The sequence below is a fragment of the Neovison vison genome, chromosome X (assembly GCF_020171115.1).
Source record: "Neovison vison isolate M4711 chromosome X, ASM_NN_V1, whole genome shotgun sequence".
Taxonomy (NCBI): Eukaryota; Metazoa; Chordata; class Mammalia; order Carnivora; family Mustelidae; genus Neogale; species Neogale vison.
Genome location: NC_058105.1, coordinates 119,692,767 through 119,713,926, shown reverse-complemented (window position 1 = coordinate 119,713,926; position 21,160 = coordinate 119,692,767). Strand labels below are relative to the sequence as shown.

The 21,160-nt window shown below is 40.9% G+C and overlaps 1 protein-coding gene across 7 annotated transcripts in view; it reads right to left on the bottom strand.

The window, feature by feature from the left end:
- Positions 1 to 20,104, bottom strand: part of AP1S2 (adaptor related protein complex 1 subunit sigma 2) — a 28,745-nt gene extending 8,641 nt beyond the window's left edge. For 3 of the 7 annotated variants that reach the window (XM_044234283.1, XM_044234284.1, XM_044234282.1), the window contains exons 1-4: positions 19,987 to 20,030; positions 17,681 to 17,859; positions 10,573 to 10,681; positions 9,825 to 9,962 (exon numbers count right to left, since the gene is read on the bottom strand). In XM_044234283.1, the coding sequence (XP_044090218.1) occupies positions 9,825 to 9,962; positions 10,573 to 10,681; positions 17,681 to 17,859 (426 nt within the window). In that variant the 5' untranslated portion in view covers positions 19,987 to 20,030. Of the gene's footprint in view, positions 1 to 4,772; positions 4,868 to 9,824; positions 9,963 to 10,572; positions 10,682 to 17,680; positions 17,860 to 18,200; positions 18,219 to 19,407; positions 19,424 to 19,986 lie in introns of those variants that run through there. The other 4 variants (XR_006382398.1, XM_044234285.1, XM_044234281.1 and 1 more) reach the window with 4 other exon arrangements.
- Between the last annotated feature and the right edge of the window lie 1,056 nt (positions 20,105 to 21,160).

Sequence of the window (21,160 nt, the reverse complement as noted above, 5' to 3'; positions counted from 1 at the left end):
AAAAACTGAACCACGTATGCTCAACTTTCCTCCACACCAAAAGGGACTTTTTTCTCAGTCCCCTACAAAAGGAACCAGAGGTAGTAGGAAGTGCAGGTTAACACAGCAGAGGAATTAAGTTATACCTCCTCTTAACACCGTCTACATTCTTAAGACAAACCCTATTAACCTTAAAAATCCCCAGATATTCACCATATTCGGCTGATGCCTCAAAAGTAAGAGAGTCTGGGAAACTAGAAAGAAACTGGAAGCTAGCACTTCTCTGAAGGCTTACGTCCTGTTGAGATCGGTGCTTAAGTAAACTACTGATACTGGACCCAAAACTGAAAACCTAGTCTCTTGTTTTTCTCTTTCTAGCACACAATGTGTTCAAAGAGCAAATGATTTACATTTAATGAAAAAGGAATTCAGTGTAATTTGAAGTTACTGCTCTACTCGTTTTTCTTGTGAAGGGGCCTCACTTTTTCCTTTTACTAGAAGTAGCATCCTCTATCTTCACGTTCTAGAATACAGTGGTCCTTTTTATTGCCCCTCACTGAATTCTGTGGCAAAGTCCCTACTCTTGACTCTGGAACACTATTCCTTATGCTTAAAGACCAAAGGGCCAGAGAACGTCCGAATTCACTAAGATCTATGTTTAGCAATGAATACAGAGAATTGAAAGCCCTTCTGAGGTACCTTTTAGATGACATAGCTCATGGTGTCAGTCTGATGCCACCAGCAACTGTGAGGCGCTAGTAAAGTCAAATAATTTTTTTATTTTTTTAACATTACCTTAGCACTGAGTAGCAAGAGCAATATGGTTGTTCTAGGTGGTTAGTGTCTAAAATGGCCAAGAGCACACAAGTGCTTCACTTTATATGCTGAAGCTTTTCTTTTTTAGCAAATTCTACTCTAACTTTACCTAATGGGACAACACAATGTGTACTCTTCCACTCACAGAATTTCATTTTGTCACTAAAAAAATTTACAAATTAAAATTTTATACTTCTAATACAGGTTTGTTTTACACTTTTAGAAAAGGGGGGGGACCTCAAATATTTTCAGAGGTAATGCTGCTAAGTTAATGTCCCACTCCTGATCTTTTCTCACTTTATACACCTTGAATGTCTTCCCATATCACTGCACAGAAATCAATCTCACTTCTTCTACAGATGGGTAAGTTTCATGTATGGCCATACTATAATTTTCTTAACCTATCTCCCACTGATTAACATCTGGGTAAGTTCCAGTGGCTTAATATTATACTGAATTTTAGTGCATTGTGTATTTCTATTGGATACAATTCCTTGAAATTTAACTGATGGGTCAAAAGTATACAAATTTATCTGTTAACAGGTATCACCCAACTAATCCTCCAAAGTGGAATACAAGTTTAAGTGCTCACAAGCAGCAGACAAGAGGGTCACTCATCCTTGCCAATTCAAGAACCAAAAAAAGTTCTCATTCATATTTTCATTTACATTCCCTTATTACATTCCCTTACATTCCCATTTCTTTTTTCTTTCATCTGTGAATTATTTATTTATATCTACTGCTGTCTTTTTCTATTGTGCTGTTGATCCGTATCACATATGTGAAGTTTCTTTAAAATGATGGGAATAACTTAACTACACCTTGTAAACCCTACTCTAAAACCTATTAGTTATAAAATACTAAGAACAAGTTACTTTCTCTGGCAGTTCATTGTACTTTTTAAATAAAAAAGATTAATTAGTAACACTAACTTTAGACTGTAAAGAAATAGTTTTAAGCATATTTTAGGGATACCATATTATATCTGCCTAGGTCTTCTATTTGGATCATAATGTGAAATGCTTTAAATTTGATCAGGGTTTTCAAAAACGTTACAGATTTCTTTTTATCACTGAATTTCAAATATTCAAACTCTAGATCTGTACTGAATAAATTCTTTAAGGCTAATAAGGTACAAAAGAACAACAACAAAAAGTCTACATGTAAAATAATAAAAGTTTATATATGTAAATTCTGGTCATTTAAACTAGTTCCCCTGTAAAAAAATTGCCAAGTCCCTAAGGTGGATGGGGAAATGAGCAGAAAATTTTAAAAAGTATTCTGATTGCCTACAGGGTATACTCAGTTCTGTTTCTAGGGAAAAACCCAATTACCTTAACAGACATTAACTGATTTGGGGTTGAGGAAATGGAATTATACAGTGACATCCCACAAGCTCTGCTGTGGGTTAGGTGCTGAAGTCAACCACAGATTATCACCCCAGGCACTGGTTAGCAAGTAAAGGTGATCTGGTGACTCACAGTGGTGATTTTTATCACCATTTGTCCTTCTTTTACAGTTCTTTGGGTTCCCCCCCTTCTACTTTTGATTCATTTCAGCCAGTCATTTGTACTCTGGACTACATATTATATTGAAAAGATGTAGCAGTCTATAAATGTAAGTGGAATCTTTATACATCCTATCGTGTTAAATTAAACCAGGGTTTTGCAACTATAGCACTACTGAGACTTGAAGCTGGATGATTCCTTGTCCTAGGAGAGCTGTCCGGGGCACTGCTGGACGTTTAGCAGGACCCTTGGTCTTCACCTACCAGACGCCAGTACCACCCCACTGCTGGTCGTGACGATCACAGAAATACGTTCTGGCATTGTTCAATGTCCGTGAGGAGGCATGACTGCCCCACTCCCCACCCCAGCTGAGAACCACTGAGTTAATCTAATTGTCTCCGGTTGATGGACAGGTAAAATGACGTTCTAGTGTGCTTGCCTGTATTTGTTAATTTTTCTGTAATAGGAACTTTTATTTTTAAAAAAGGCAACAGAGGAAACAATAAAAGAAAATTTTAAGGAATGTGTCAGTAGGGGAAAAAAAGAACTAAAACCCTGAAATTTTGAGAAAGTACTTTTTCTTTCTTTTTTTTTAGATTTTATTTACTTATTTGACAGAGAGAGAGATCACAAGTAGGCAGAGAGGCAGGCAGAGAGAGAGGGGGGAAGCAGGCTCTGTGCCGAGCAGAGAGCCCGATGCGGGGCTCGATCCCAGGACCCTGAGATCATGACCTGAGCAGAAGGCAGAGGCTTTAACCCACTGAGCCACTCAGGTGCCCCGAGAAAGTACTTTTTAAAGAAAAAAAAAAAATGGGATGCCTGGGTGGCTCAGTTGGTTGGACGACTGCCTTCGGCTCAGGTCAAGATCCCGGAGTTCTTGGATAGAGTCCCGCATCGGGCTCCCAGCTCCATGGGGAGTCTGCTTCTCTCTCTGACCTTCTCCTTGCTCATGCTCTCTCTCACTGTCTCTCTCTCAAATAAAATAAAAATAAAAATAAACCCTTAAAAAAAAATAAAGAAAGAAAGAAAAAAAATCACCACCAACAACTAGGAATAGACTCTTTGCAGGTCCTAGGGTGTATGCAATCATTTAGATCAGGATCAGGATTGAAAAAAAGGACAGAATAGAAAATGTGAGATGGCAAAACGAAATAAAGTATTATTTAATAAAATATTTTTCAGTTTATGTGCATGTAACTATTATGACATAAAAGTGTATTTTACTACTGTGGGTTCTTGTCAAGTATCTTTGAAAACCAGATTTACAGCTGCTGATGTTTAAGTTACTCCAACTTTTCATTATTACAAATAGCCCAGAGGAGCAAGAATAGGCTCAAAATGAGTTAGAATGAAACAAGGGGAAGGGGGAGCCTCAAAATTCTGAACAAAGAGCTCAAAAAAAAACCCTACACATAGAGCAAAATGATTGCAAGCTGAAAACCAGTGACCAAGGACATTGGCCAAATTTCTTATAACACGTTAACAAGCAAGATTTGTTCTGCCTTCTGTTTTTTCTGTATCTGCCCTTTTAAAATACGCTGGCATAAAAGTATATAGCCTTGTTAACTTTTAGCCTAATTTAAAAGAAAAAGGTTTAGGCTTGAAGGTTTTAACAAACAGTGGAAATTAGGAGTTTGTCTAATTAGACCAAAACCTACAAGGATTTATATCAAAATACTCTTTGCTGTTAAGTGACATTATTGTATGTATTTGAACATACCTAGCTGTTATAAAACAATGTACAATATTCTTGAGTTTGATTAGCATACCCAAATATTCTTAATTAGCAAGATTTTAATTAAAAATCCCAAAACTTCATACTAAGAAGCATGTTATTAAACACTCTAAGTACTTATCCACTTAAAATAATTTTAAGGTACAGAAGTCATTTTTAAAAATCACTTTTTCTAAGATTCTTACCTTTCCATTTTTATGCAGTCCAAAAGATTTATTCTTACTTCCACAAAGATGGTGCATAGTACTAAGATCTATCATGCAGCCCCAGCACTAAAACAGATCAATTCTAGCAGCACTAATTCTCCATAGAGCACCATTTTCTCGCTGAGGCAGATTAACAACGGCAAATCCAAGAGAATCTATTCATAAAGTGGGTCATCTCGGAGTGGAAGCCAATTGGGGAGTGTGATGCTTGCTTTTGGTACCTCACTTATTTTTCATTGCTCAGGCTACGTTAGTGAGAAATGATACCAACAGCAAACAAAGCTCAAAAGGAAAACCCCCACAAATTTCAAAATGATGCTGTTAGTATAAAAAAGAAAGGCTGACACATCTCCAAGCGCCGATCAACACCATCATGCAGCTACCGCTGAGGTTAAAGCCCAACGCCCGGTGTTTTAACTATTCGATCTTCACAGATCAGGCAAGGACTTGAAATCATCTCACGTGCAACAGTCTTTGCATAACACCCCATCTTATCCATGCCACAAAAACGGTAAATTTGGTAGTTACCAATAAATAAGTTGGGGGTCAAAGGGACTAAAGCCTTAGACTGCTCTTTATCATAAGATATCCTCAGACAAACCTCCCCATTCTTCATTCTGGCTCTATAAAATTAAGGAGCAGAGAAAAACTGGTAAGTGCCTGACTTTACAAAGAAAATGCACTCTGTATTTCCTTGGTCATTAGATCTATGTTTATAAATCAACGGTACCACTCCCCCAAGTCCTCCCCCTCAGAAAACTAGCTTAAAATAGGCACTTAATTGGTGGTGTTGGGGAAGTGTTCCAAGTATTGCAAAGAATGTCAATTTCGTAATCTCAGCATGTTGCACCTTAGTAATTTAGGAATCAAGTTAAGTACCAGTGGCATGTTAAGAAAACCTGTGCTAAATTCCAACAAACATTAAAAATTGGATAATGGACCAATTTTTCTGGGCTTTATCCCCAAATTTAATTATGTATTCACAGACCCAAATACCAAAAATACAGAATTCAGAATTCACTCTAGAAATGTCAAAACTGAACCACTGTTTACCAAGTAGCTAAGTAAAATTAAAAAAGGTATCTTTATTATTTAATCACTATGTCCAAGGTTTTAGCAATTATTATTCAAATACACACTTATGTTCTCATTACTCACTATAATATGCTAATAGGAGATCTACTTTCTCCCGACTGTGCCGTTTGCCTGTAACATGAAGGACTGAAATTTTAAAGAAATTTTTCTGAAGAAAATAAACATTCTTAAGGATAGAAATGTGTATGTCACAGATTTTAAAAGGGCTAAAATCAAAATAATTTTGTGATTTCCATGCATTAAGCCAACAGGTATTTTCATTATAAATTCAAAGTCGTCCGTGGTGTTTAGAAATAATCAATTCAAGTAAAAGAGCTGATACCAAATAGAAAAATCACAACACAAAGAAAACTAGATTAAAATAAATTAATTAGGAATTCTACAAATTTAAGGCCACATTTAGCTAAGTGCCTTTGCAGCTATATTTACAATTTTGGAAGCAAAATCACATTCATGACATAGGCTAAGTGAATGCTATATCCCAAATTATAATACCAAAAAAAGATACCATACATCCAGTTTCGATAACTCCAATAAGAAATGACTTTAAAAATGTATTATTTGTATCTATATATCCAATTTGAAAATACCAACTATTGATAGTTTAGACAATGAACATTTTCAGTGTAAGAGGTAAAAAATAGCATCTGTCTTAGGAAGTCTACTCTGTTCCATACAGAAAAACCTCCAGAATGATGAATCTCTTAATTACTGGAAAACACGTTAAGTTGGTACCAGAAACAGGTTTAAAATACACATTTCAAGGGAATACGCAAATAGGGCGGGGGGAGACATGGATACTGCCCAGTGGTCAAGATTTCACATAGCTCTGAAGGCCAGCAGAGCGTGTTTGGAATGCTGGGACCAGTCCCCGGAAGCTCACTGCTCAAGCGTCTGCTTGTTCGTTTGTTAAAAGGTGCTCGGGACCCTGCTCAGGACACCCCGAGGATTAGCACAGGGTGCTTCTCATCTAAGTGCTCAGTAAGCGCCAGCTAGCACCCTGTTCTCTTCTGCTGTCCTGGTGTCCAGACCTATTCTCATTACTGACTATATAGAATATGCTAAGAGAAAACCTACTTTGTCAACTCTCTGTTCCGTTGGCCTATAAAATGAAGGACTGCCTAAACAGACCAGAAGAAGTTTATGTAACTTGGGTAGAAGGGAAACTTGAAAGAAATTTAGCAGTTTTTTCTCATCTTACTCCACCACCTGTTTTATGAACTTATGAACACATTTAGATACTCTCCCGAAGATGCAGACATGTATCATGTATCAACATAGAAACGAATCTACTTTAGGAAACAAGCAGCTTGTCATCCCTGCATGTGCGACAGTGTGCTGGCAAATAACCTGAATGAGAAACAGGTTAGCCTGAACGGAATCACATGAAGCCTTACTGCCCCAAAGAGATTCGGCTTGGCTTCATAAAGGCCTTAGTGTGCCATGTATGATAACTCCCTCTGAATTCAGAACGGACCAGTGGTGTTCTGCCTCAAGACCTGAATGGCTAAATTAAGAGAAATGGTTCACTCAGACCACTGAAGAGAAGATGTCTTAATGTACTATCACTTTGGTTCATGTACAAAACAGTGTTAAGGTAGCCACAGATGAGAACCAGGCCAAAGCTCTCCTCTAAAGATAAGAAACCATATTTAACAGTAGTCGACTTTTTTTTTTTAAACTAGGGTGAGACAGGAAAAGAAAAATCTTTTTTTTTTTTTAAAGATTTTATTTATTTGACAGAGATCACAAGTAGGCAGAGAGGCAGGCAGAGAGAGAGGAGGAAGCAGGCTCCCCGTTGAGCAGAGAGCCCATGTGGGGCACGATCCCAGGATCCTGGGATCATGACCCGAGCCAAAGGCAGAGGCTTAACCCACTGAGGCACACAGGCGCCCCAGGAAAAGAAAAATCTTAATGTGGACCACAAACATCCTATGCTTCTCTCCACTCCTCCTTTCTCTAAGATACAAAATACTACTTCAAAAAAGGAGATGGTACTTACTATTAAGATACTTCAATGGGGGAGGGGCGCCTGGTGGCTCAGATGGTTAAGCCTCTGCCTTTGGCCCAGGTCATGATCTCAGGGTCCTGGGATTGAGCCCTGTATTGGGCTCCCCGCTCAGTGGTAAGCCTGCTTCCCCCTCTCTCCCTGCCTGCCTCTGCCTAATTGTGATCTCTCTCCCTCTCTCAAGTTAATAAATAAAATCTTAAGAAAATAAAGTTTATTTTAAAAAAAGATACTTCAATGGGGCGCCTGGGTGGCTCAGTGGGTTAAGCCGCTGCCTTCGGCTCAGGTCATGATCTCAGGGTCCTGGGATCGAGTCCCACATCGGGCTCTGTGCTCAGCAGGGGGCCTGCTTCCCTCCCTCTCTCTCTGCCTGCCTCTCCATTTACTTGTGATCTCTCTCTGTCAAATAAATAGATAAAATCTTAAAAAAAAAAAAAGATACTTCAATAGGGGAGATACACACACATATACAAATATGGACTTGGAATGACATTTTTATCCCGAATACAAGCTATAAAGTAAACTTAGTATATCGGGCATATTTTCAAGTCTTTAGCAATGAGTACAATTTAAAAAACCATCCAGACACAGGAAAGATCAGTGCCCTAAACACTGGTCTTCAGAAAAAAATATATAAAAATTAAAAGGTGAACTTCAATAACTTTAGAAATGTTTTAAGACAGATGTCATTAATCAGGAAATGATGAAGAACTTGGAGGAAATGATGAAGAACCAGGATCTGACAGAGCAAATTACAGTTCCATAATAATGAAATATAAAAGTGAACAAGGAAAGAGACAAATATATAAAATTCCCAGTTCCTGATTCTGGTTTGACCTTATTTTTAGAAAAGTCTGATTGGTAAATAGCAAAATAAGGAGGTCCTAACTTCAAAACCAATTTTATAATAGGAGAATATGAGCCTGAGGTCACAATATCAGATGTTAAAAAATAAAAAATCTCCCCAGTGACATATCTGCAGTCAATTAAATAGAGAACTGTGGCAGACCACGCACATGGAAAAGGGGCTGTGCTCATTTCACTACTGCCAGTGGCTAGCGTCAGGGCTGCCAAAAAAGGTTCCGCTTTTGCAGGCACCTTAACCACTGTTTGGTTAACTCAAGATCGAGACATGTACAGCGTATTGTCTCACATTTAATAAATGTATGTTCTGATGACGTCACCGCCACTTGGAGCAATCCTCCCAACTGATCCGGGCAGTGACTCACGCAGAGCCGTCATCCAAGGCCCGCCCTCCCACTGAGGCCCACCGTCAAGAAAGAGACATTTACTCTTTTTAGTTCACATTTCAGTTACAACAGGAATGCTAAAAAAAATTGGATTTAAAGCCTCCTTTAAGACTAACAAAGAGAATTAACTCGATGAAAACACACTACATTTTTTTAAATTGACTAGCTCCTCCTTGTGCTACGGACTTTCTATTTGATTAAAACCACAATGACCGCTAAAGCATAATTCAAGTTAGTATCTGAATTAAGGTATTCTTAAGTATTTTGAAAAAGGTGGCCTTATCTATGAAATTTTAAACTTCAGAAATTGCAAGTCAGAAATAGCAAATATACAATGAACTCAGAACAACTGTGGAAACTGGAAATGGAAGGGGCTTATCAACAGTTCTTGTGCTATCAAGGCAAAGTAAGAATATAGTCATTGGACAGAACAGGGTTTGTTAAGAGAGCAAAGAGGGGTGCCTGGGTGGCCCAGTTGGTTAAGTATCTGACTCTTGGGTTTTTGGCTCAGGCCACAATCTCAGGGTCATGAGACTGAGGCCTGAGCTGGGTCCCCCACTCAGTGCCGAGTCCATTTAAGAGATTCTTGCTCTCCCCTTCTTCCTCTGCCCCTTCCCCCACTTGTGCTCGCGCACTCTCTCTTTCTCTCAGATAAACAGATAAATAAAACCTTTAAAGAGAGCAAAGAAAAGGCCAAATACTTTTTAGTTGGTTTTGCTAACACAGAACTAGAGAGTTCAACAAAGGGTGTAATTTTAACACTATCATTGGCTTGGCTACATTTGCACGTAATGGACATGAGGTGAAAATATGAACCAATCTGGGATGAAAATGACACAGTCTCACAGTTGGCTGATGACCCATCCACACTATGCGAGAAGGAGTTACCTGCAGTAATTGAGAACAATGGATGGAGGTTTCTCAAATTACTGTTGGACAAAATCTTTTCGCTTCTTAGTCTGTCCTCTAAACGTTTAGACCCTAGCGTTTTGGGCTCCAAAATTGGGCCATCAACATGACAGACCATCTCTAAAGCAATCAATCCGTTCACAACTAAGTTGATGTGACTGACACATACTCCAATCAATGTACTGCTCATGGACACTACATGCCAAGCATGCTTCAGAGTAATTTCTGAAACTTGAAGAATGGGGGAACATAACTGAGACTTCCCTAGCAATAGCAAAACATGCTAATGTGTAGTAAAGAGAACTCCAATTAGCTTACCTCCTGCAGTAGATCAGCCTGCTCAATTGCTTTAAGGACATTTTTCTTGGATGTTTCCTGAACTTCCCCTCCCAAAAGAAACTCATCCAAAATAAAATAAGCCTTCTCAAAATTAAAGATGATATCAAGTTCACACACCTGAGAAGCAAGAAAAACAATGTTAAAATTGAAGAAAGCAAAAGATACTTACCCACGATCAAGCAGTGAATAAAAAGGTGATCAGTGAATCGATCTTAATTCTTTCTAAAAATGGCAATCTTGCCAATAATTAAGTATCACTGATTTAGTCAGTTTAATTTTCAAGTCTCAAGTAGTTGGAAACACAAGGCCTACAAACGAAATAAGACTTAATTCTGGAAGTTCTCAACATGGGCAACTTAGTAATTCTCTACTCATAAACAATGATCTTTTTAAATACATACTTCCTATATAATGTGATTGTAACTGCTTACCAAATCTAAATTCTATACTAAGCACTTCCAGAACATTAATCTTTGCAGTTGAACTCCTTTCTGTTTCACTATTTTAAACCTCATTCTCACAACCATCATTAAATGAGCAGGGCTGCTGTGGGGTCAAGCACTGCAGGAGTTAAGTGATTGGGCCGGCTGGCAAAAGAGAGCCCTTCCCCACCTCTGCAGCTACTTTCAAACAGAATTCCTAAGGCAATCAAACAATAAACTTGTTACAGGGAAGATTTTTAGAAAATACTATGACATTCAATTTCCTAAAACAAAATACTACTCACACTGCCAAAGTACTTGTCAAGTAATTCCACGTAACGATGAATTATTTCCAGGGTAATTAGCTCATTGTCCTGATCCTCGATAGCACAGCAAAAATACAGACTAGCATATCTGTAACAGAGCAAATGTGGAAGAAATTTTACCCTATAACCTAAATATGTTCTCATATCCTATTGTGAAAGATCCCATACTTACACAATTTACTTCCCCTTTCACAACAGTATAGATTTTTCTCCTGCACTACAAAAGGAATGAATGCATGTAGAGAAAGTATGAAAAGTACAGGCAAGCAAAATACCAAAATACAATCACTCAATCATACCATCTAGAAATGCAGAAAGATGAACTCGTTTTGCTCTTCTTCTTTAGGTTGCCTTCTATGAATATCTAAAACATAGCTGGACCCAGTTATGAAATACAATGAAAGAAATGGTCCTAAATTGTATGAAATATCATCTTATGTTTACCTAATTAAAACAAAATGCGCTGTGTGATTAATTCAAACATCAAGTAAACAGGGAAGAAGAGAAACTCTCCGACTGCAGGACTTATGGAAGATTCTGTCAATGTGAAGGCCAAGGACTGAAACGTTTTGTTGAAGCGTTAGTATACACAGCAGAGAAGAACACAAGTCATATGTACAGCTTGAGGAGTTCTCAAAGTGAACCCACCCCGTGTACCAGCACCCTGATCAAGAAACAAATTACGGAACTCCTAAATCCCCTCTCCTAACCCCTCTAGGTCACAATCTGCCACCCCCAAGGGTAACTACTATCTTGACTCCCAACGGCATAGAATTGTTTTTAAAGGTTTCTAGGACTGTGGAATAAATTCCAAGAAAAGAACAGTTCTAAGTTATTACAGAAGTCAGAGAAAGAGAACAGGGGAAACTGAGACCTGTTCTCAAATTTTCCAACTTCTACCTGTTAAATGAAAGTTTATGTTATTTACCCCTTGAATATTAACATTGGAAAACTCATATTCTCTTCCTAATTAGGATTCTAGCACATGAGGCTACATTGTACTTGACCCAAGGAAGCCAAACTTAACATACAACCCTGAGGCATAACAAACAATGACCAAGTCTTTTGAGGAGGATTAAAAGAGCATTTTACAAATAGTTTAAGTGTATTACAGGCTTTTGGAAAAAAACACAAGCAGAAAACCCAAGACATTCTAAACAAGTCTCAGTTTCGATTGTAATTTTCACCAAGGAGCATCTCGGTGATTTTTAGAAAACATAAGGAGCAATTACTGCTCATAGCATTAATGGAAAATCACATGTACATATAAACTCGGTTTTGGAATTCAATGAACTCCTACTCTACAATAGGAGAGTAACTGGTATTTACAGAATGCTCTATTCATATTATCAACTTGCCCAAATAAAGATCAATTATTTGATCTTTCCAACAGCAAGCACCATCATTCTTGACTGGGGGAAGGAAAAAAAAAAAAAAAAAAGAGGCCCGAGTCCAGGCCGGCCACGTGGTCATTCTGGGACAAGAAATCCGATCTTCAGACCTTTTCCCACTCCATTGCAGGGACGCCCTCTTCACACACAGCTTGCCCTTTTTTGCCCTGTCCACTCTACCTAATTAATATGTTATTTAAAATGGCAGGTCTCCTGTGATCTTGAAGAGGAAGCTTTTGAATGTGTTCATTTATTAGCATGAAGGGCCCAAGAGGGTACCACTTCCAACTTGAACAAAGTGCATCCTCTCTTTCTTACCCTAAGGTTTCGTGTTAATCTGTTTAAAATGGGGGCGGGGGGGGGCGCCTGGGAGGCTCCATCAGTTAAGTGTCCGACTTTTGATTCTGGCTCAGGTCATGTTCTCAGGGTCTCAAGATTGAGCCCTGTGTCAGGCTCTGCAATGAACATGGAATCTGCTTGGGATTCTATCACTCTCCCTCTGTCACCCCCCATTCTAGCCCTGCTCATGCGCACTTACGCTCTCTCTAAAAACATGAAATTAGGGATGCTTGGGTGGCTTAGTCTGTTAAGTATCTGCCTTCGGCTCAGGTCATGATCCCAGAGTTCTGGGATTGAGTCCCACATCAGGCTCCTTGCTCGGCGGAGAGCCTGCTTTCCCCACTGCCTGCTCTGCCTGCAGCTCCCCGTGCTTGTACGTGCTCTCTGACAAATAAAATCTTTAAAAAAATAAAAATTAAATTAAAATAATAAAAAGAAAGGCAATTCCAACTCTCCATCCTCTCCAACCCATACTCACCAAATAGTTTTGAATTTGAGGAAACTGATACAAATGACATGTTACCAATCTCCAAATCAAGAAAACTAAAGATTAAAGGAATTCACATTAAAAATGGTAGATAAAAAACAGATATGACTAGCTGACACGAAGAGTGAGCTATTTAAATAATCCCAATTAGAAGGAATTTATTAATAGTTTTGGATAAAATTCCTTTTATTCTTAATGTCAGCATTCCTACGATGCTACTGTTAAGCAATCTAATGCTTATACCATCCTTGCTCCTTACCCACAGTACTGCCTCTTGACTTACAAATAAACAGCACTTGTCAATGGTCCTTAATTGTGTGAATCATTTAGAAATATTAATTTACATATCACCAGGACTGAGGTGTCCAAGCATCAACCAATATTTTTAAAATCCTGCAATACAGGGGGGCAACTGTGTGTTTCAGTCAGTTAAGTGTCTGCCTTTAGCTCAGGTCATGATCCCAGAGTCCCGGGATCGAGTCTCACGTCAGCTTCTCCCTCTCCCTCTGCTGCTCCCCATGCTTGTTCTCTCCCTCAAATAAATAAGATATTAAAAAAAAAAATCCTGCAATACCAAATAAATAAATAAATACAAAAATTCTGCAATACTACCTTAATGCTTGCTTTCACTCAGAATGGAAAAAGAGCCATCAGTCAGACAAATTCTTTGTTGTAGGTGATTATCTAGTTATGGTTATAATGCCCCTCTCTACAGAAAGCTTATGGAAGAAAGAAACAGAACAGTTAACAGGTAACATTCACGGAGTCCTCACTCCGAGTGAGACACTAAGCTCTAAGGCTTCTGCATATTTTGCCATTTTAATCCTCACAACAACTCTTCAAGAAAGATATTGTTATTAACTTGCATTTATAGGAGACCCAAGCTTAACTGAGTAACCTTCCCAGGAATAGTAATTTGACTCCAAAGCCCCTGTTAAGGGTTTATATTAAAAACTATAGCCAGGAACTGTATTAAATAAAGTAATCCTGCACCTGGCAAAAATTAAAACAGAATAAGCAATATTTAAGAGCTTTGAAGAGGGAGAGAAAAATTGTTATACTGATTTAGTAAAAGATTACCAAGAGAACCTGAAGCATACTCCCTATTTTTAGAACCAAATGCTTTTTAAAAATTCAATTATGAGCTCATTTTGATCTCTTAGTACCTATTTGTAAGTCTAAACCTGAAGTGAAATTAATAATAGACTAGTAAGAAGAAAGGTATGTTTGGTTATTTTTAGCAGAATGGATTAAGGCTTACTCTAATTACTGGCACTCAGAGACCAGCTGAAAGTGCCTATTCTTACATTCAAAACACAGGACTTCTCCACAGTCAGCTAAGTGTCAGCTGACTGTGCGTGAATGTAACTCAACTATTCTCAGTACCCACTGGTATGTCATTAAATATTCTTTAGTTAGTCAAGAAAATACAGTACTGTGGCAAAGTCTCAAACTAGTAAGATAAATGTATGTTTAAATTCACTGTATAACTCAATCTAGTGCCTCTTCTCTAACACGCTGCATAAAATGGGAATCAAAAAAGCATACAGTGTTAGGTCTTTCAGGGATTTTCAAGAGCATTTATTTCAGAGATGGGGAGACACACACACAATGACTTGTTCCAAGTCACAAAACTAGCTAAGGGTGCAAACCAAACAGAACTCAAGTGCCCAGATTTTTAGCTATATTCTCCCTATGGAGCCCTACCCACCGGCACCCTTCCCAAGAGAGGGAGCGATGGGAAATGCTCAGCCAGAAGAATGCGGCTGAGACAAGTGGAAGAAGGCAGGCCTAAAGACCACTTGCTGACAGGAACAGAGACAGTGCTGCTTCAGAGTTTCTCAGAAGCGAGAATCCTTTTGCTTAAAAGGTCTTCTCTTCCAGCTGGACTGGGGGGGGGGAAATCACTCGTTTATGTAACAAATAATATGTTCTTAAGTACGATAAATGAGGTTTTCAGTATGAAATGAGGGCAGATGCATAGAAAAACTGATTAAAATTTCTAAGTTCTATATGTGACTCTTATCTCAATAAAGCTGTTTTTTTAAAGTACATCTTTTACTTACAGGAGCTTCATAAAAGTATCAGACTCCGGTGAGAGTACCCTTTACAGCCTTTATTTAAAAGAAAAAGTGGTAGGCCAGCGCGGGCGGACTAAGTGCTGCGTACCGAACCCCAGCCAGTGCTTGCCTTCCTTCGGTCGGAACAGGCCGTTGCCTTCAGCGGCAGGAAACTCGATTCCTGGGATTGACTCCCTTGCTGGTATTTTCCTCCTCCACACGGGGGACTCCTTCCCCTATCTAGAAATAAGCTGAAGTCTCTCACGCCTTTTTAAAAACTCTGTCCCTCACTCCTGTGTCTATGGGCAGTTACCACCTCTTTGCATCTGAGGAAGCTCCCGAAATAGTCTACATTTGCTGTTTAAAAGTCTCCACCTCTTCACACTTTGCCCCATTTCTTCGAGAGTTTCTACTATTTCACTGAAAATGTTCCTCCGACAAATGGCATTTTTTGAACTCTCACGTAAAACCTAATAGATTCTTTCTTCACTTTTATTGTTTTTGCAACATTTGGCCCTGGTGACTTAATTTTCAAAACTCACTCCCACTTCCTGACATTACTGACCCTATACTTAGTCTCTCCCTCTTTGCTTGCCCCTTGAATGTTGGTGGTTTACCACTTTATGCCTAATTTCTGCCCTGACTTCCAAGCCCACTCAGAGAAAACCAAGCATCTCAAAGTCAACATGTCTGCTACCTCACATTTACTGTCAGCTGGAACAGAAGTGTGGAATCCCTGCCCTCCCGGCTTCTGGCAGAAAAAAAAAAAAAACAACAACCAAAAACCAAAAACCAAAAAACCTTACCTAGTAGGAACAGCTCATTCCACCTGCTGAGCCCACAGCAGAGGTCTTCCTTCAGGGCCTCATTATAATGCAGTTTCCTAAGAGATGTCTCGGGTGCCAGCCTCAGCCCTCCCCCCTACTCATTCTCCAATTACGAGGATCCTTTCAAAAGGCATTATCTGCTCTTTTCTCATCCCTGTTTTAAAACCTTTGCCTCCACACTTCAGAACTGAGTTCTAGGCCCCTTGTCAGTCACTAACTGGAATATGACCTTGGACAAGTCACTTTTCCCAAATTCTTCCTTTCATAAAATTGAAATTTAATCAACAGTAGTGGTTTTTGGGGCGCCTGGGTGGCTCAGTCATTAAGCGTCTGCCGTTCACCTCAGGTCATGATCCTAGGGTCCTGGGATCCAGCCCCGCACCAGGCTCCCTGCTCGGCAGGAAGCCTGCTTCTCCCTCTCCTACTAGTGTTCCCTCTCTCGCTGTGCATCTCTCTGTCACATGAATAAAATAAAATGATTAAAATCTTTAAAAACAACAACAAAAGAACCAGTAGTGATTTTAAAGCTCATGAACCATCTCTGAGGCAGAGGGCACAAGCCAAGTGAGCAGAGGTATGAGATCCCGGTTCTGTTTTCATGAGAGCACCTCCACTTCCACTTGATTCATCGAAGGTTCTAACCTTTGGGCAAAAAGCTTTTTATTTTATTTTATAAAGATTTTTATTTATTTATTTGACAGACAGAAATCACAAGTAGGCAGAGAGAGAGATTGGAGGAAGCAGGCTCCCCGCCGAGCAGAGAGCCCGATGCGGGGCTCGATCCCAGGACCCTGGGATCATGACCTGAGCCGAAGGCAGAGGCTTTAACCCACTGAGCCACCCAGGTGCCCAGCAAAAAGCTTTTATCACCTGACTACATTATTCCAAAACTTCTCCCAGCTCTAAAATGCTATGAGTTTTCTTAACAAGTACTAAACCAAAATCACCCAAAGATGACTAAATTTATTCTACTGCAAAGAGTTCTATGGTATTTAAAACATTCTCTATGTCCTATAATCTCCCATCACATCCTCTGCCATCTACCCACCCCCCACATATACACAAAACCCATCCACACCTAGAATAAAGGAACAGAGGTAAAAACCCAGACTTCTCTTCAACCCCCCCTTGCAGCCCATACTGTTAGTTCCCTGAACTTCCCCTATAGAAGACAATTTTTTATATGCAGAGACACTCTTCTTAAATAGAGTAAATTATTTGTAAGGGAGGGAAAATGGAGAAGAAACAAAGTAATTAATTTCTTTTAACTCCTGATTAGCCCAATCTTGACAAATGTTATTTTAGGGTATTAAAAGACTTCTAGATATTAATAAAGATGTACATTTTTTAAAAATTTTAGTGTTCAAAGCCAATGTGTGAGTCATTTTTCAACATCAAAAATTTAAAAATCTATTCTTCACAAAATTATCTATCAGATCTAATTATACCTCCATGACAGCAACAAGTGTACTTCAAATTAATAAATACTACTAACAAAGAACTCTTATATAGAGAGTTTCAAAACCTCTATATGACTAAATGATCGATGCATCCAAGGTGTTCAAAAGTGAGATTCTAGAAGTCAGAAAAAAGGCATGTCAACTATCAGTCATTACTGTATAGATTTTTAAGCAAGGTTTGTCAAAATTCAGAGAATTACACCATTTAAAATATGACCCCATTTTCACCTGCAATGAAATTCATTTAATTTTTCTAAAAAGATGATTAAGTAGAAATAATCATTTATGCCTTTAATTACATAATTAGTTTTAAATCGACTTTTCTGATTTTATTTTTTTGACTGGACAATCAATCAAAACAACAGTTATTTAAAAGACATAAAGCTTTAACTTAAACCTTTTCCACCTAAATCATTATTAATCATTACTTGTAAATGTCATCGCTCAAAAGTCTGCCATTGCCACATTATAAATGACTGAACATTTAATCCAATTTTGCCTTTCCAATAAATGAAAATTATACCTTTTGTAAACAATCTTCAGATCTCGCCACTCAAGAAAGCTGCACATTTTAGGTTTCCGTGCTAAAACGGTTTGAACAAGTTCTCTTGTAATCTTTTTCTTCTCTTTGTCTGATAGTGGGACATACCATTTCTGCAGTCGAAGCTTTCCCTGACGACTAAAAAGCAACATAAACTGCATCTGTTAAGATAAATAGAGCCAAGATTACATGCAACACTTTCATTCCGTAAAGATTAAGATGACATGGTTCCTAGAGAAGCTTAAGGGGCAGGGTCTTTAACTGACAAATGATTAGCAGCCATCAGTATTTCTACGCCAGTTAAAATAGCAGGAAAATGCTTGTAGAAAGATCTTCCCACTAGGGGCAAATCTCCCCACCCCACCCCGTTCCACTAAGTTCAGAGAGTAGTGCGTGGGAAAAAATAATAATCATAATTTTAAAAAAACAGGTAAAAAGCTGAAGTGAAATTTTTGAGGAAAAAAAAAGATAACTCTTGCAATTTAAGACAACTACTGTCTACCTGTGCTGTACATTTCACATTCTCTGTATGCTTCAAAAGAGAACTGTTGACATCAACTGGTTTAGATACATTTGAAAGAAACAGCAGATCTACAACTATTTTTCATCCTGAGGCTGTTCCAGTCCCCGCTGAATTACTTGTATTTAGACTGCTATCACTCAGAATGCCCTCTTCAGTGTATGCTCACACATTTTAAGCAAAACAAAAGATCTAAAATATTCAACAAAAAAACCCATAAATGCACATTTTTCTTAATAAAAGCCTGACTTTTAAGTGTCTCTTCTCATCTTTGCTTTCTAAAATTCCAACATAAATATACACACAATAAAGAAGTAGGTTAATGTAACAATATGAAAGAGAATATAAACCTTTAAAAAGCCAAAATTTAGAGACACACATGCAGAGACATTACGCAAAATACCTCATTTAAAACAATTTTTAAAACAAGCATCTACAGATGGAGTGGATGCTGAATTCTACTGTTATCTTAAACTATTCTGTATACGTGTATTTGGAACCTCAAATCTGTTGATTAGTTTACATGTTTAATTTTAAAGGAAAGCTTCCTGTAATCCAACCGGTCTTCCCAATCGCAAACATTAAGCATTGTTTCTACAAAAGTAATTTAAAGGTAGAATTCAGACAGGTCTACCCCCCCCCCAACTGTTGTTAAGTTCCTTCAACGGTGTTACTACAAGACTGCAGCCCGATTCTTAATATGCACCACACCACCTTAGATCTGAATATGGGGTGGGGGAATCTACACGGCCAATTTAGAATAAAAATGGGCTCCAAATTTCGCAAAGAAATTAACGGGCATCGACAAGGTATTTAGAAATTTATGATGTGGCGATTTAACTTTATTAAAGTCAAAATTGGCTTATTACGCCTCACTTAAAACCTTCACTGGCACAAAATAAACGAACGCTATTTTTGATGTCAAAGTGCCTCCCATACAGGTCCTGTTAAGACAGCGGCATTCGGAGGGGAACAGCAACTAAAGCATCAACTGGACGTTTAATGCAAACCCGTTACCGGAACTTTGAGAATAACGGACCCCTATTCCAGGACCCCGACGACCTGGGGGAGTGGCGGTTTGCTTTCTGAAAGAGTATGAGCTCGAGGCTGTCTGCATCCCCTCCCTACCACTTTATAGAATAAGTAATTCACTCTTTAAAATAAATGATGTGCTAACATGGGACGATACCCGGTTGCGAGGCACAAGTATTCCTTTCCTCCGGTTAAAAACTAATGCTTTGATTTTGCCGCAAATCACAGGGCACCTCAGTTCCTCGAGATTGGGTATTAAAAACAATAGGCTCAGCTGCGGAGCCGGCTCAGGGCCAGCGTTCCTCCGTCCGGCCGTCTCCGACGCCTCCCCGCCGCCCCATGGGGCCGCAGTCCATCACTGACCCAGCCCGGGCGAGGTGACAGGCTAGGCGCGGGGCAGACAATGGCATTCGCCGCCGCGCAGGGGGCGCCAAGGGTCCTCCGCCGCCACCGCCCCCGGGCGCGGGCCCCTCCGGAAAATGCCCCGCAAAACTTGAGGTGATTCCCAAACCACAGGTGCCGCGGGGCCCCCCGCATTCCCGGGGCGCGGCGCGGAGTGGGGACCGGCGCGGACGCGGAGAGAAGTGAGTTGCGGGGCGCGGCGACCCCCTGGCGGGCCGGGGCGGCCAGGCGCGGGGTGGGGTCGTCGGGGCGCGAGCGGGGCGTCTGAGGGCGCGCCCAACCCGCCCTCCCGGTTCCCTGTCCCCGACGCCCCCGCTCGTCCCCCGGGACTTACGGCGGCCGCGGGCCGCGGGCGCGGCTGAGCTCGGCCGGCGGCGGCGGCGGCGGCGGCGGCGGTGGTGGCGGCGGCGGCGGCGGCGGCTGAGGGGAAGCCCCTGTCGCCAGGCTGAGGAAGAGAAGCCGTGTTGCTGTGGGGAGGGGACCCAGTTAGCGGAGGGAAGGCTTAGGCGGCGAGGGGAGGGCGAGCCGGCAGACCCCGCCCCGTGGGCCGGACGGAGGAGGAGCCGGGGTTGCGGCGAGAGGAGGGGGGGCGGGGCGGCGCGCGGGAAGCAGCTCGGCCTTCGCCAACGGCACCGGAGGCAGCGCCGGAGACCGCACAATCTAAGAAAGCCGATTGGCCGCGTCTCTACCGAGAGGGGTGGTCTGGGCCGGAAGTCAGGCCACGTGACCCGGAAGCGGCTGCTGCCAAGGCCGGCGCGCCTGCGTGCTCCTGCTTGTGCATTTCGAACTCGGGCAGGCGGCTTCCCCGGCTGTCCGGTGGTGGGAGGTCAGGGTTCTGCGGTGCCCTTTGTCGACCCCGCCGTGCGGGGCAGGGAAGGTCAGGATTGCGAAGAGCCAAATTCGAGCTCCGATAACTCTCCGAGCCCAAAGAGGGTGGGGCGGGGAGGCGTGACTGCCCGTGATGATGGTGAGGGGAGAGAGGGAGTGCTGCACCTCTGGGGAAAACAAGTCAGCTCTGTCGTGGAGCTAGTGCACGCGTTCAGAGGGCCTTTTGCAATTATTCTGCTTCCAACCCGCCTGGATTCCAGCCGGTCCGACCTATCGCACTGCTACAGCCCCAGACACTTTTTGCCCCAAGCTGTGCAAGTGTCTCTTCCCTGGGCTTGCCTCGCCTATTCTCAGTGCTGCGGACCTAATGAATTAAGGTCCGTCCTCTGCTGAGAAGCCCAGACAGCATCTGGTGTTTGAGATCCCACTTCCTTCACACGGAGTCGCGGTCCCCGCCGCTCCGCCCCAAAGCCGCCTGGGTTCCAGTTAGCCTTGCCGAAGACTTGCTCTGCCTGGCGTGTACTTCCTCTCAAATGTTAATCTATGAAGCCTCACCCTCAAACCCTGTAAGAACGAATCCCTCTTTCACCCACATGTTCATTAGCCTCTGCTAAGCACATCTTGAATTTTATTCATTTTTGCATCCCCACGTGTCCATTTGCCTCTATTTAGCACGTCTT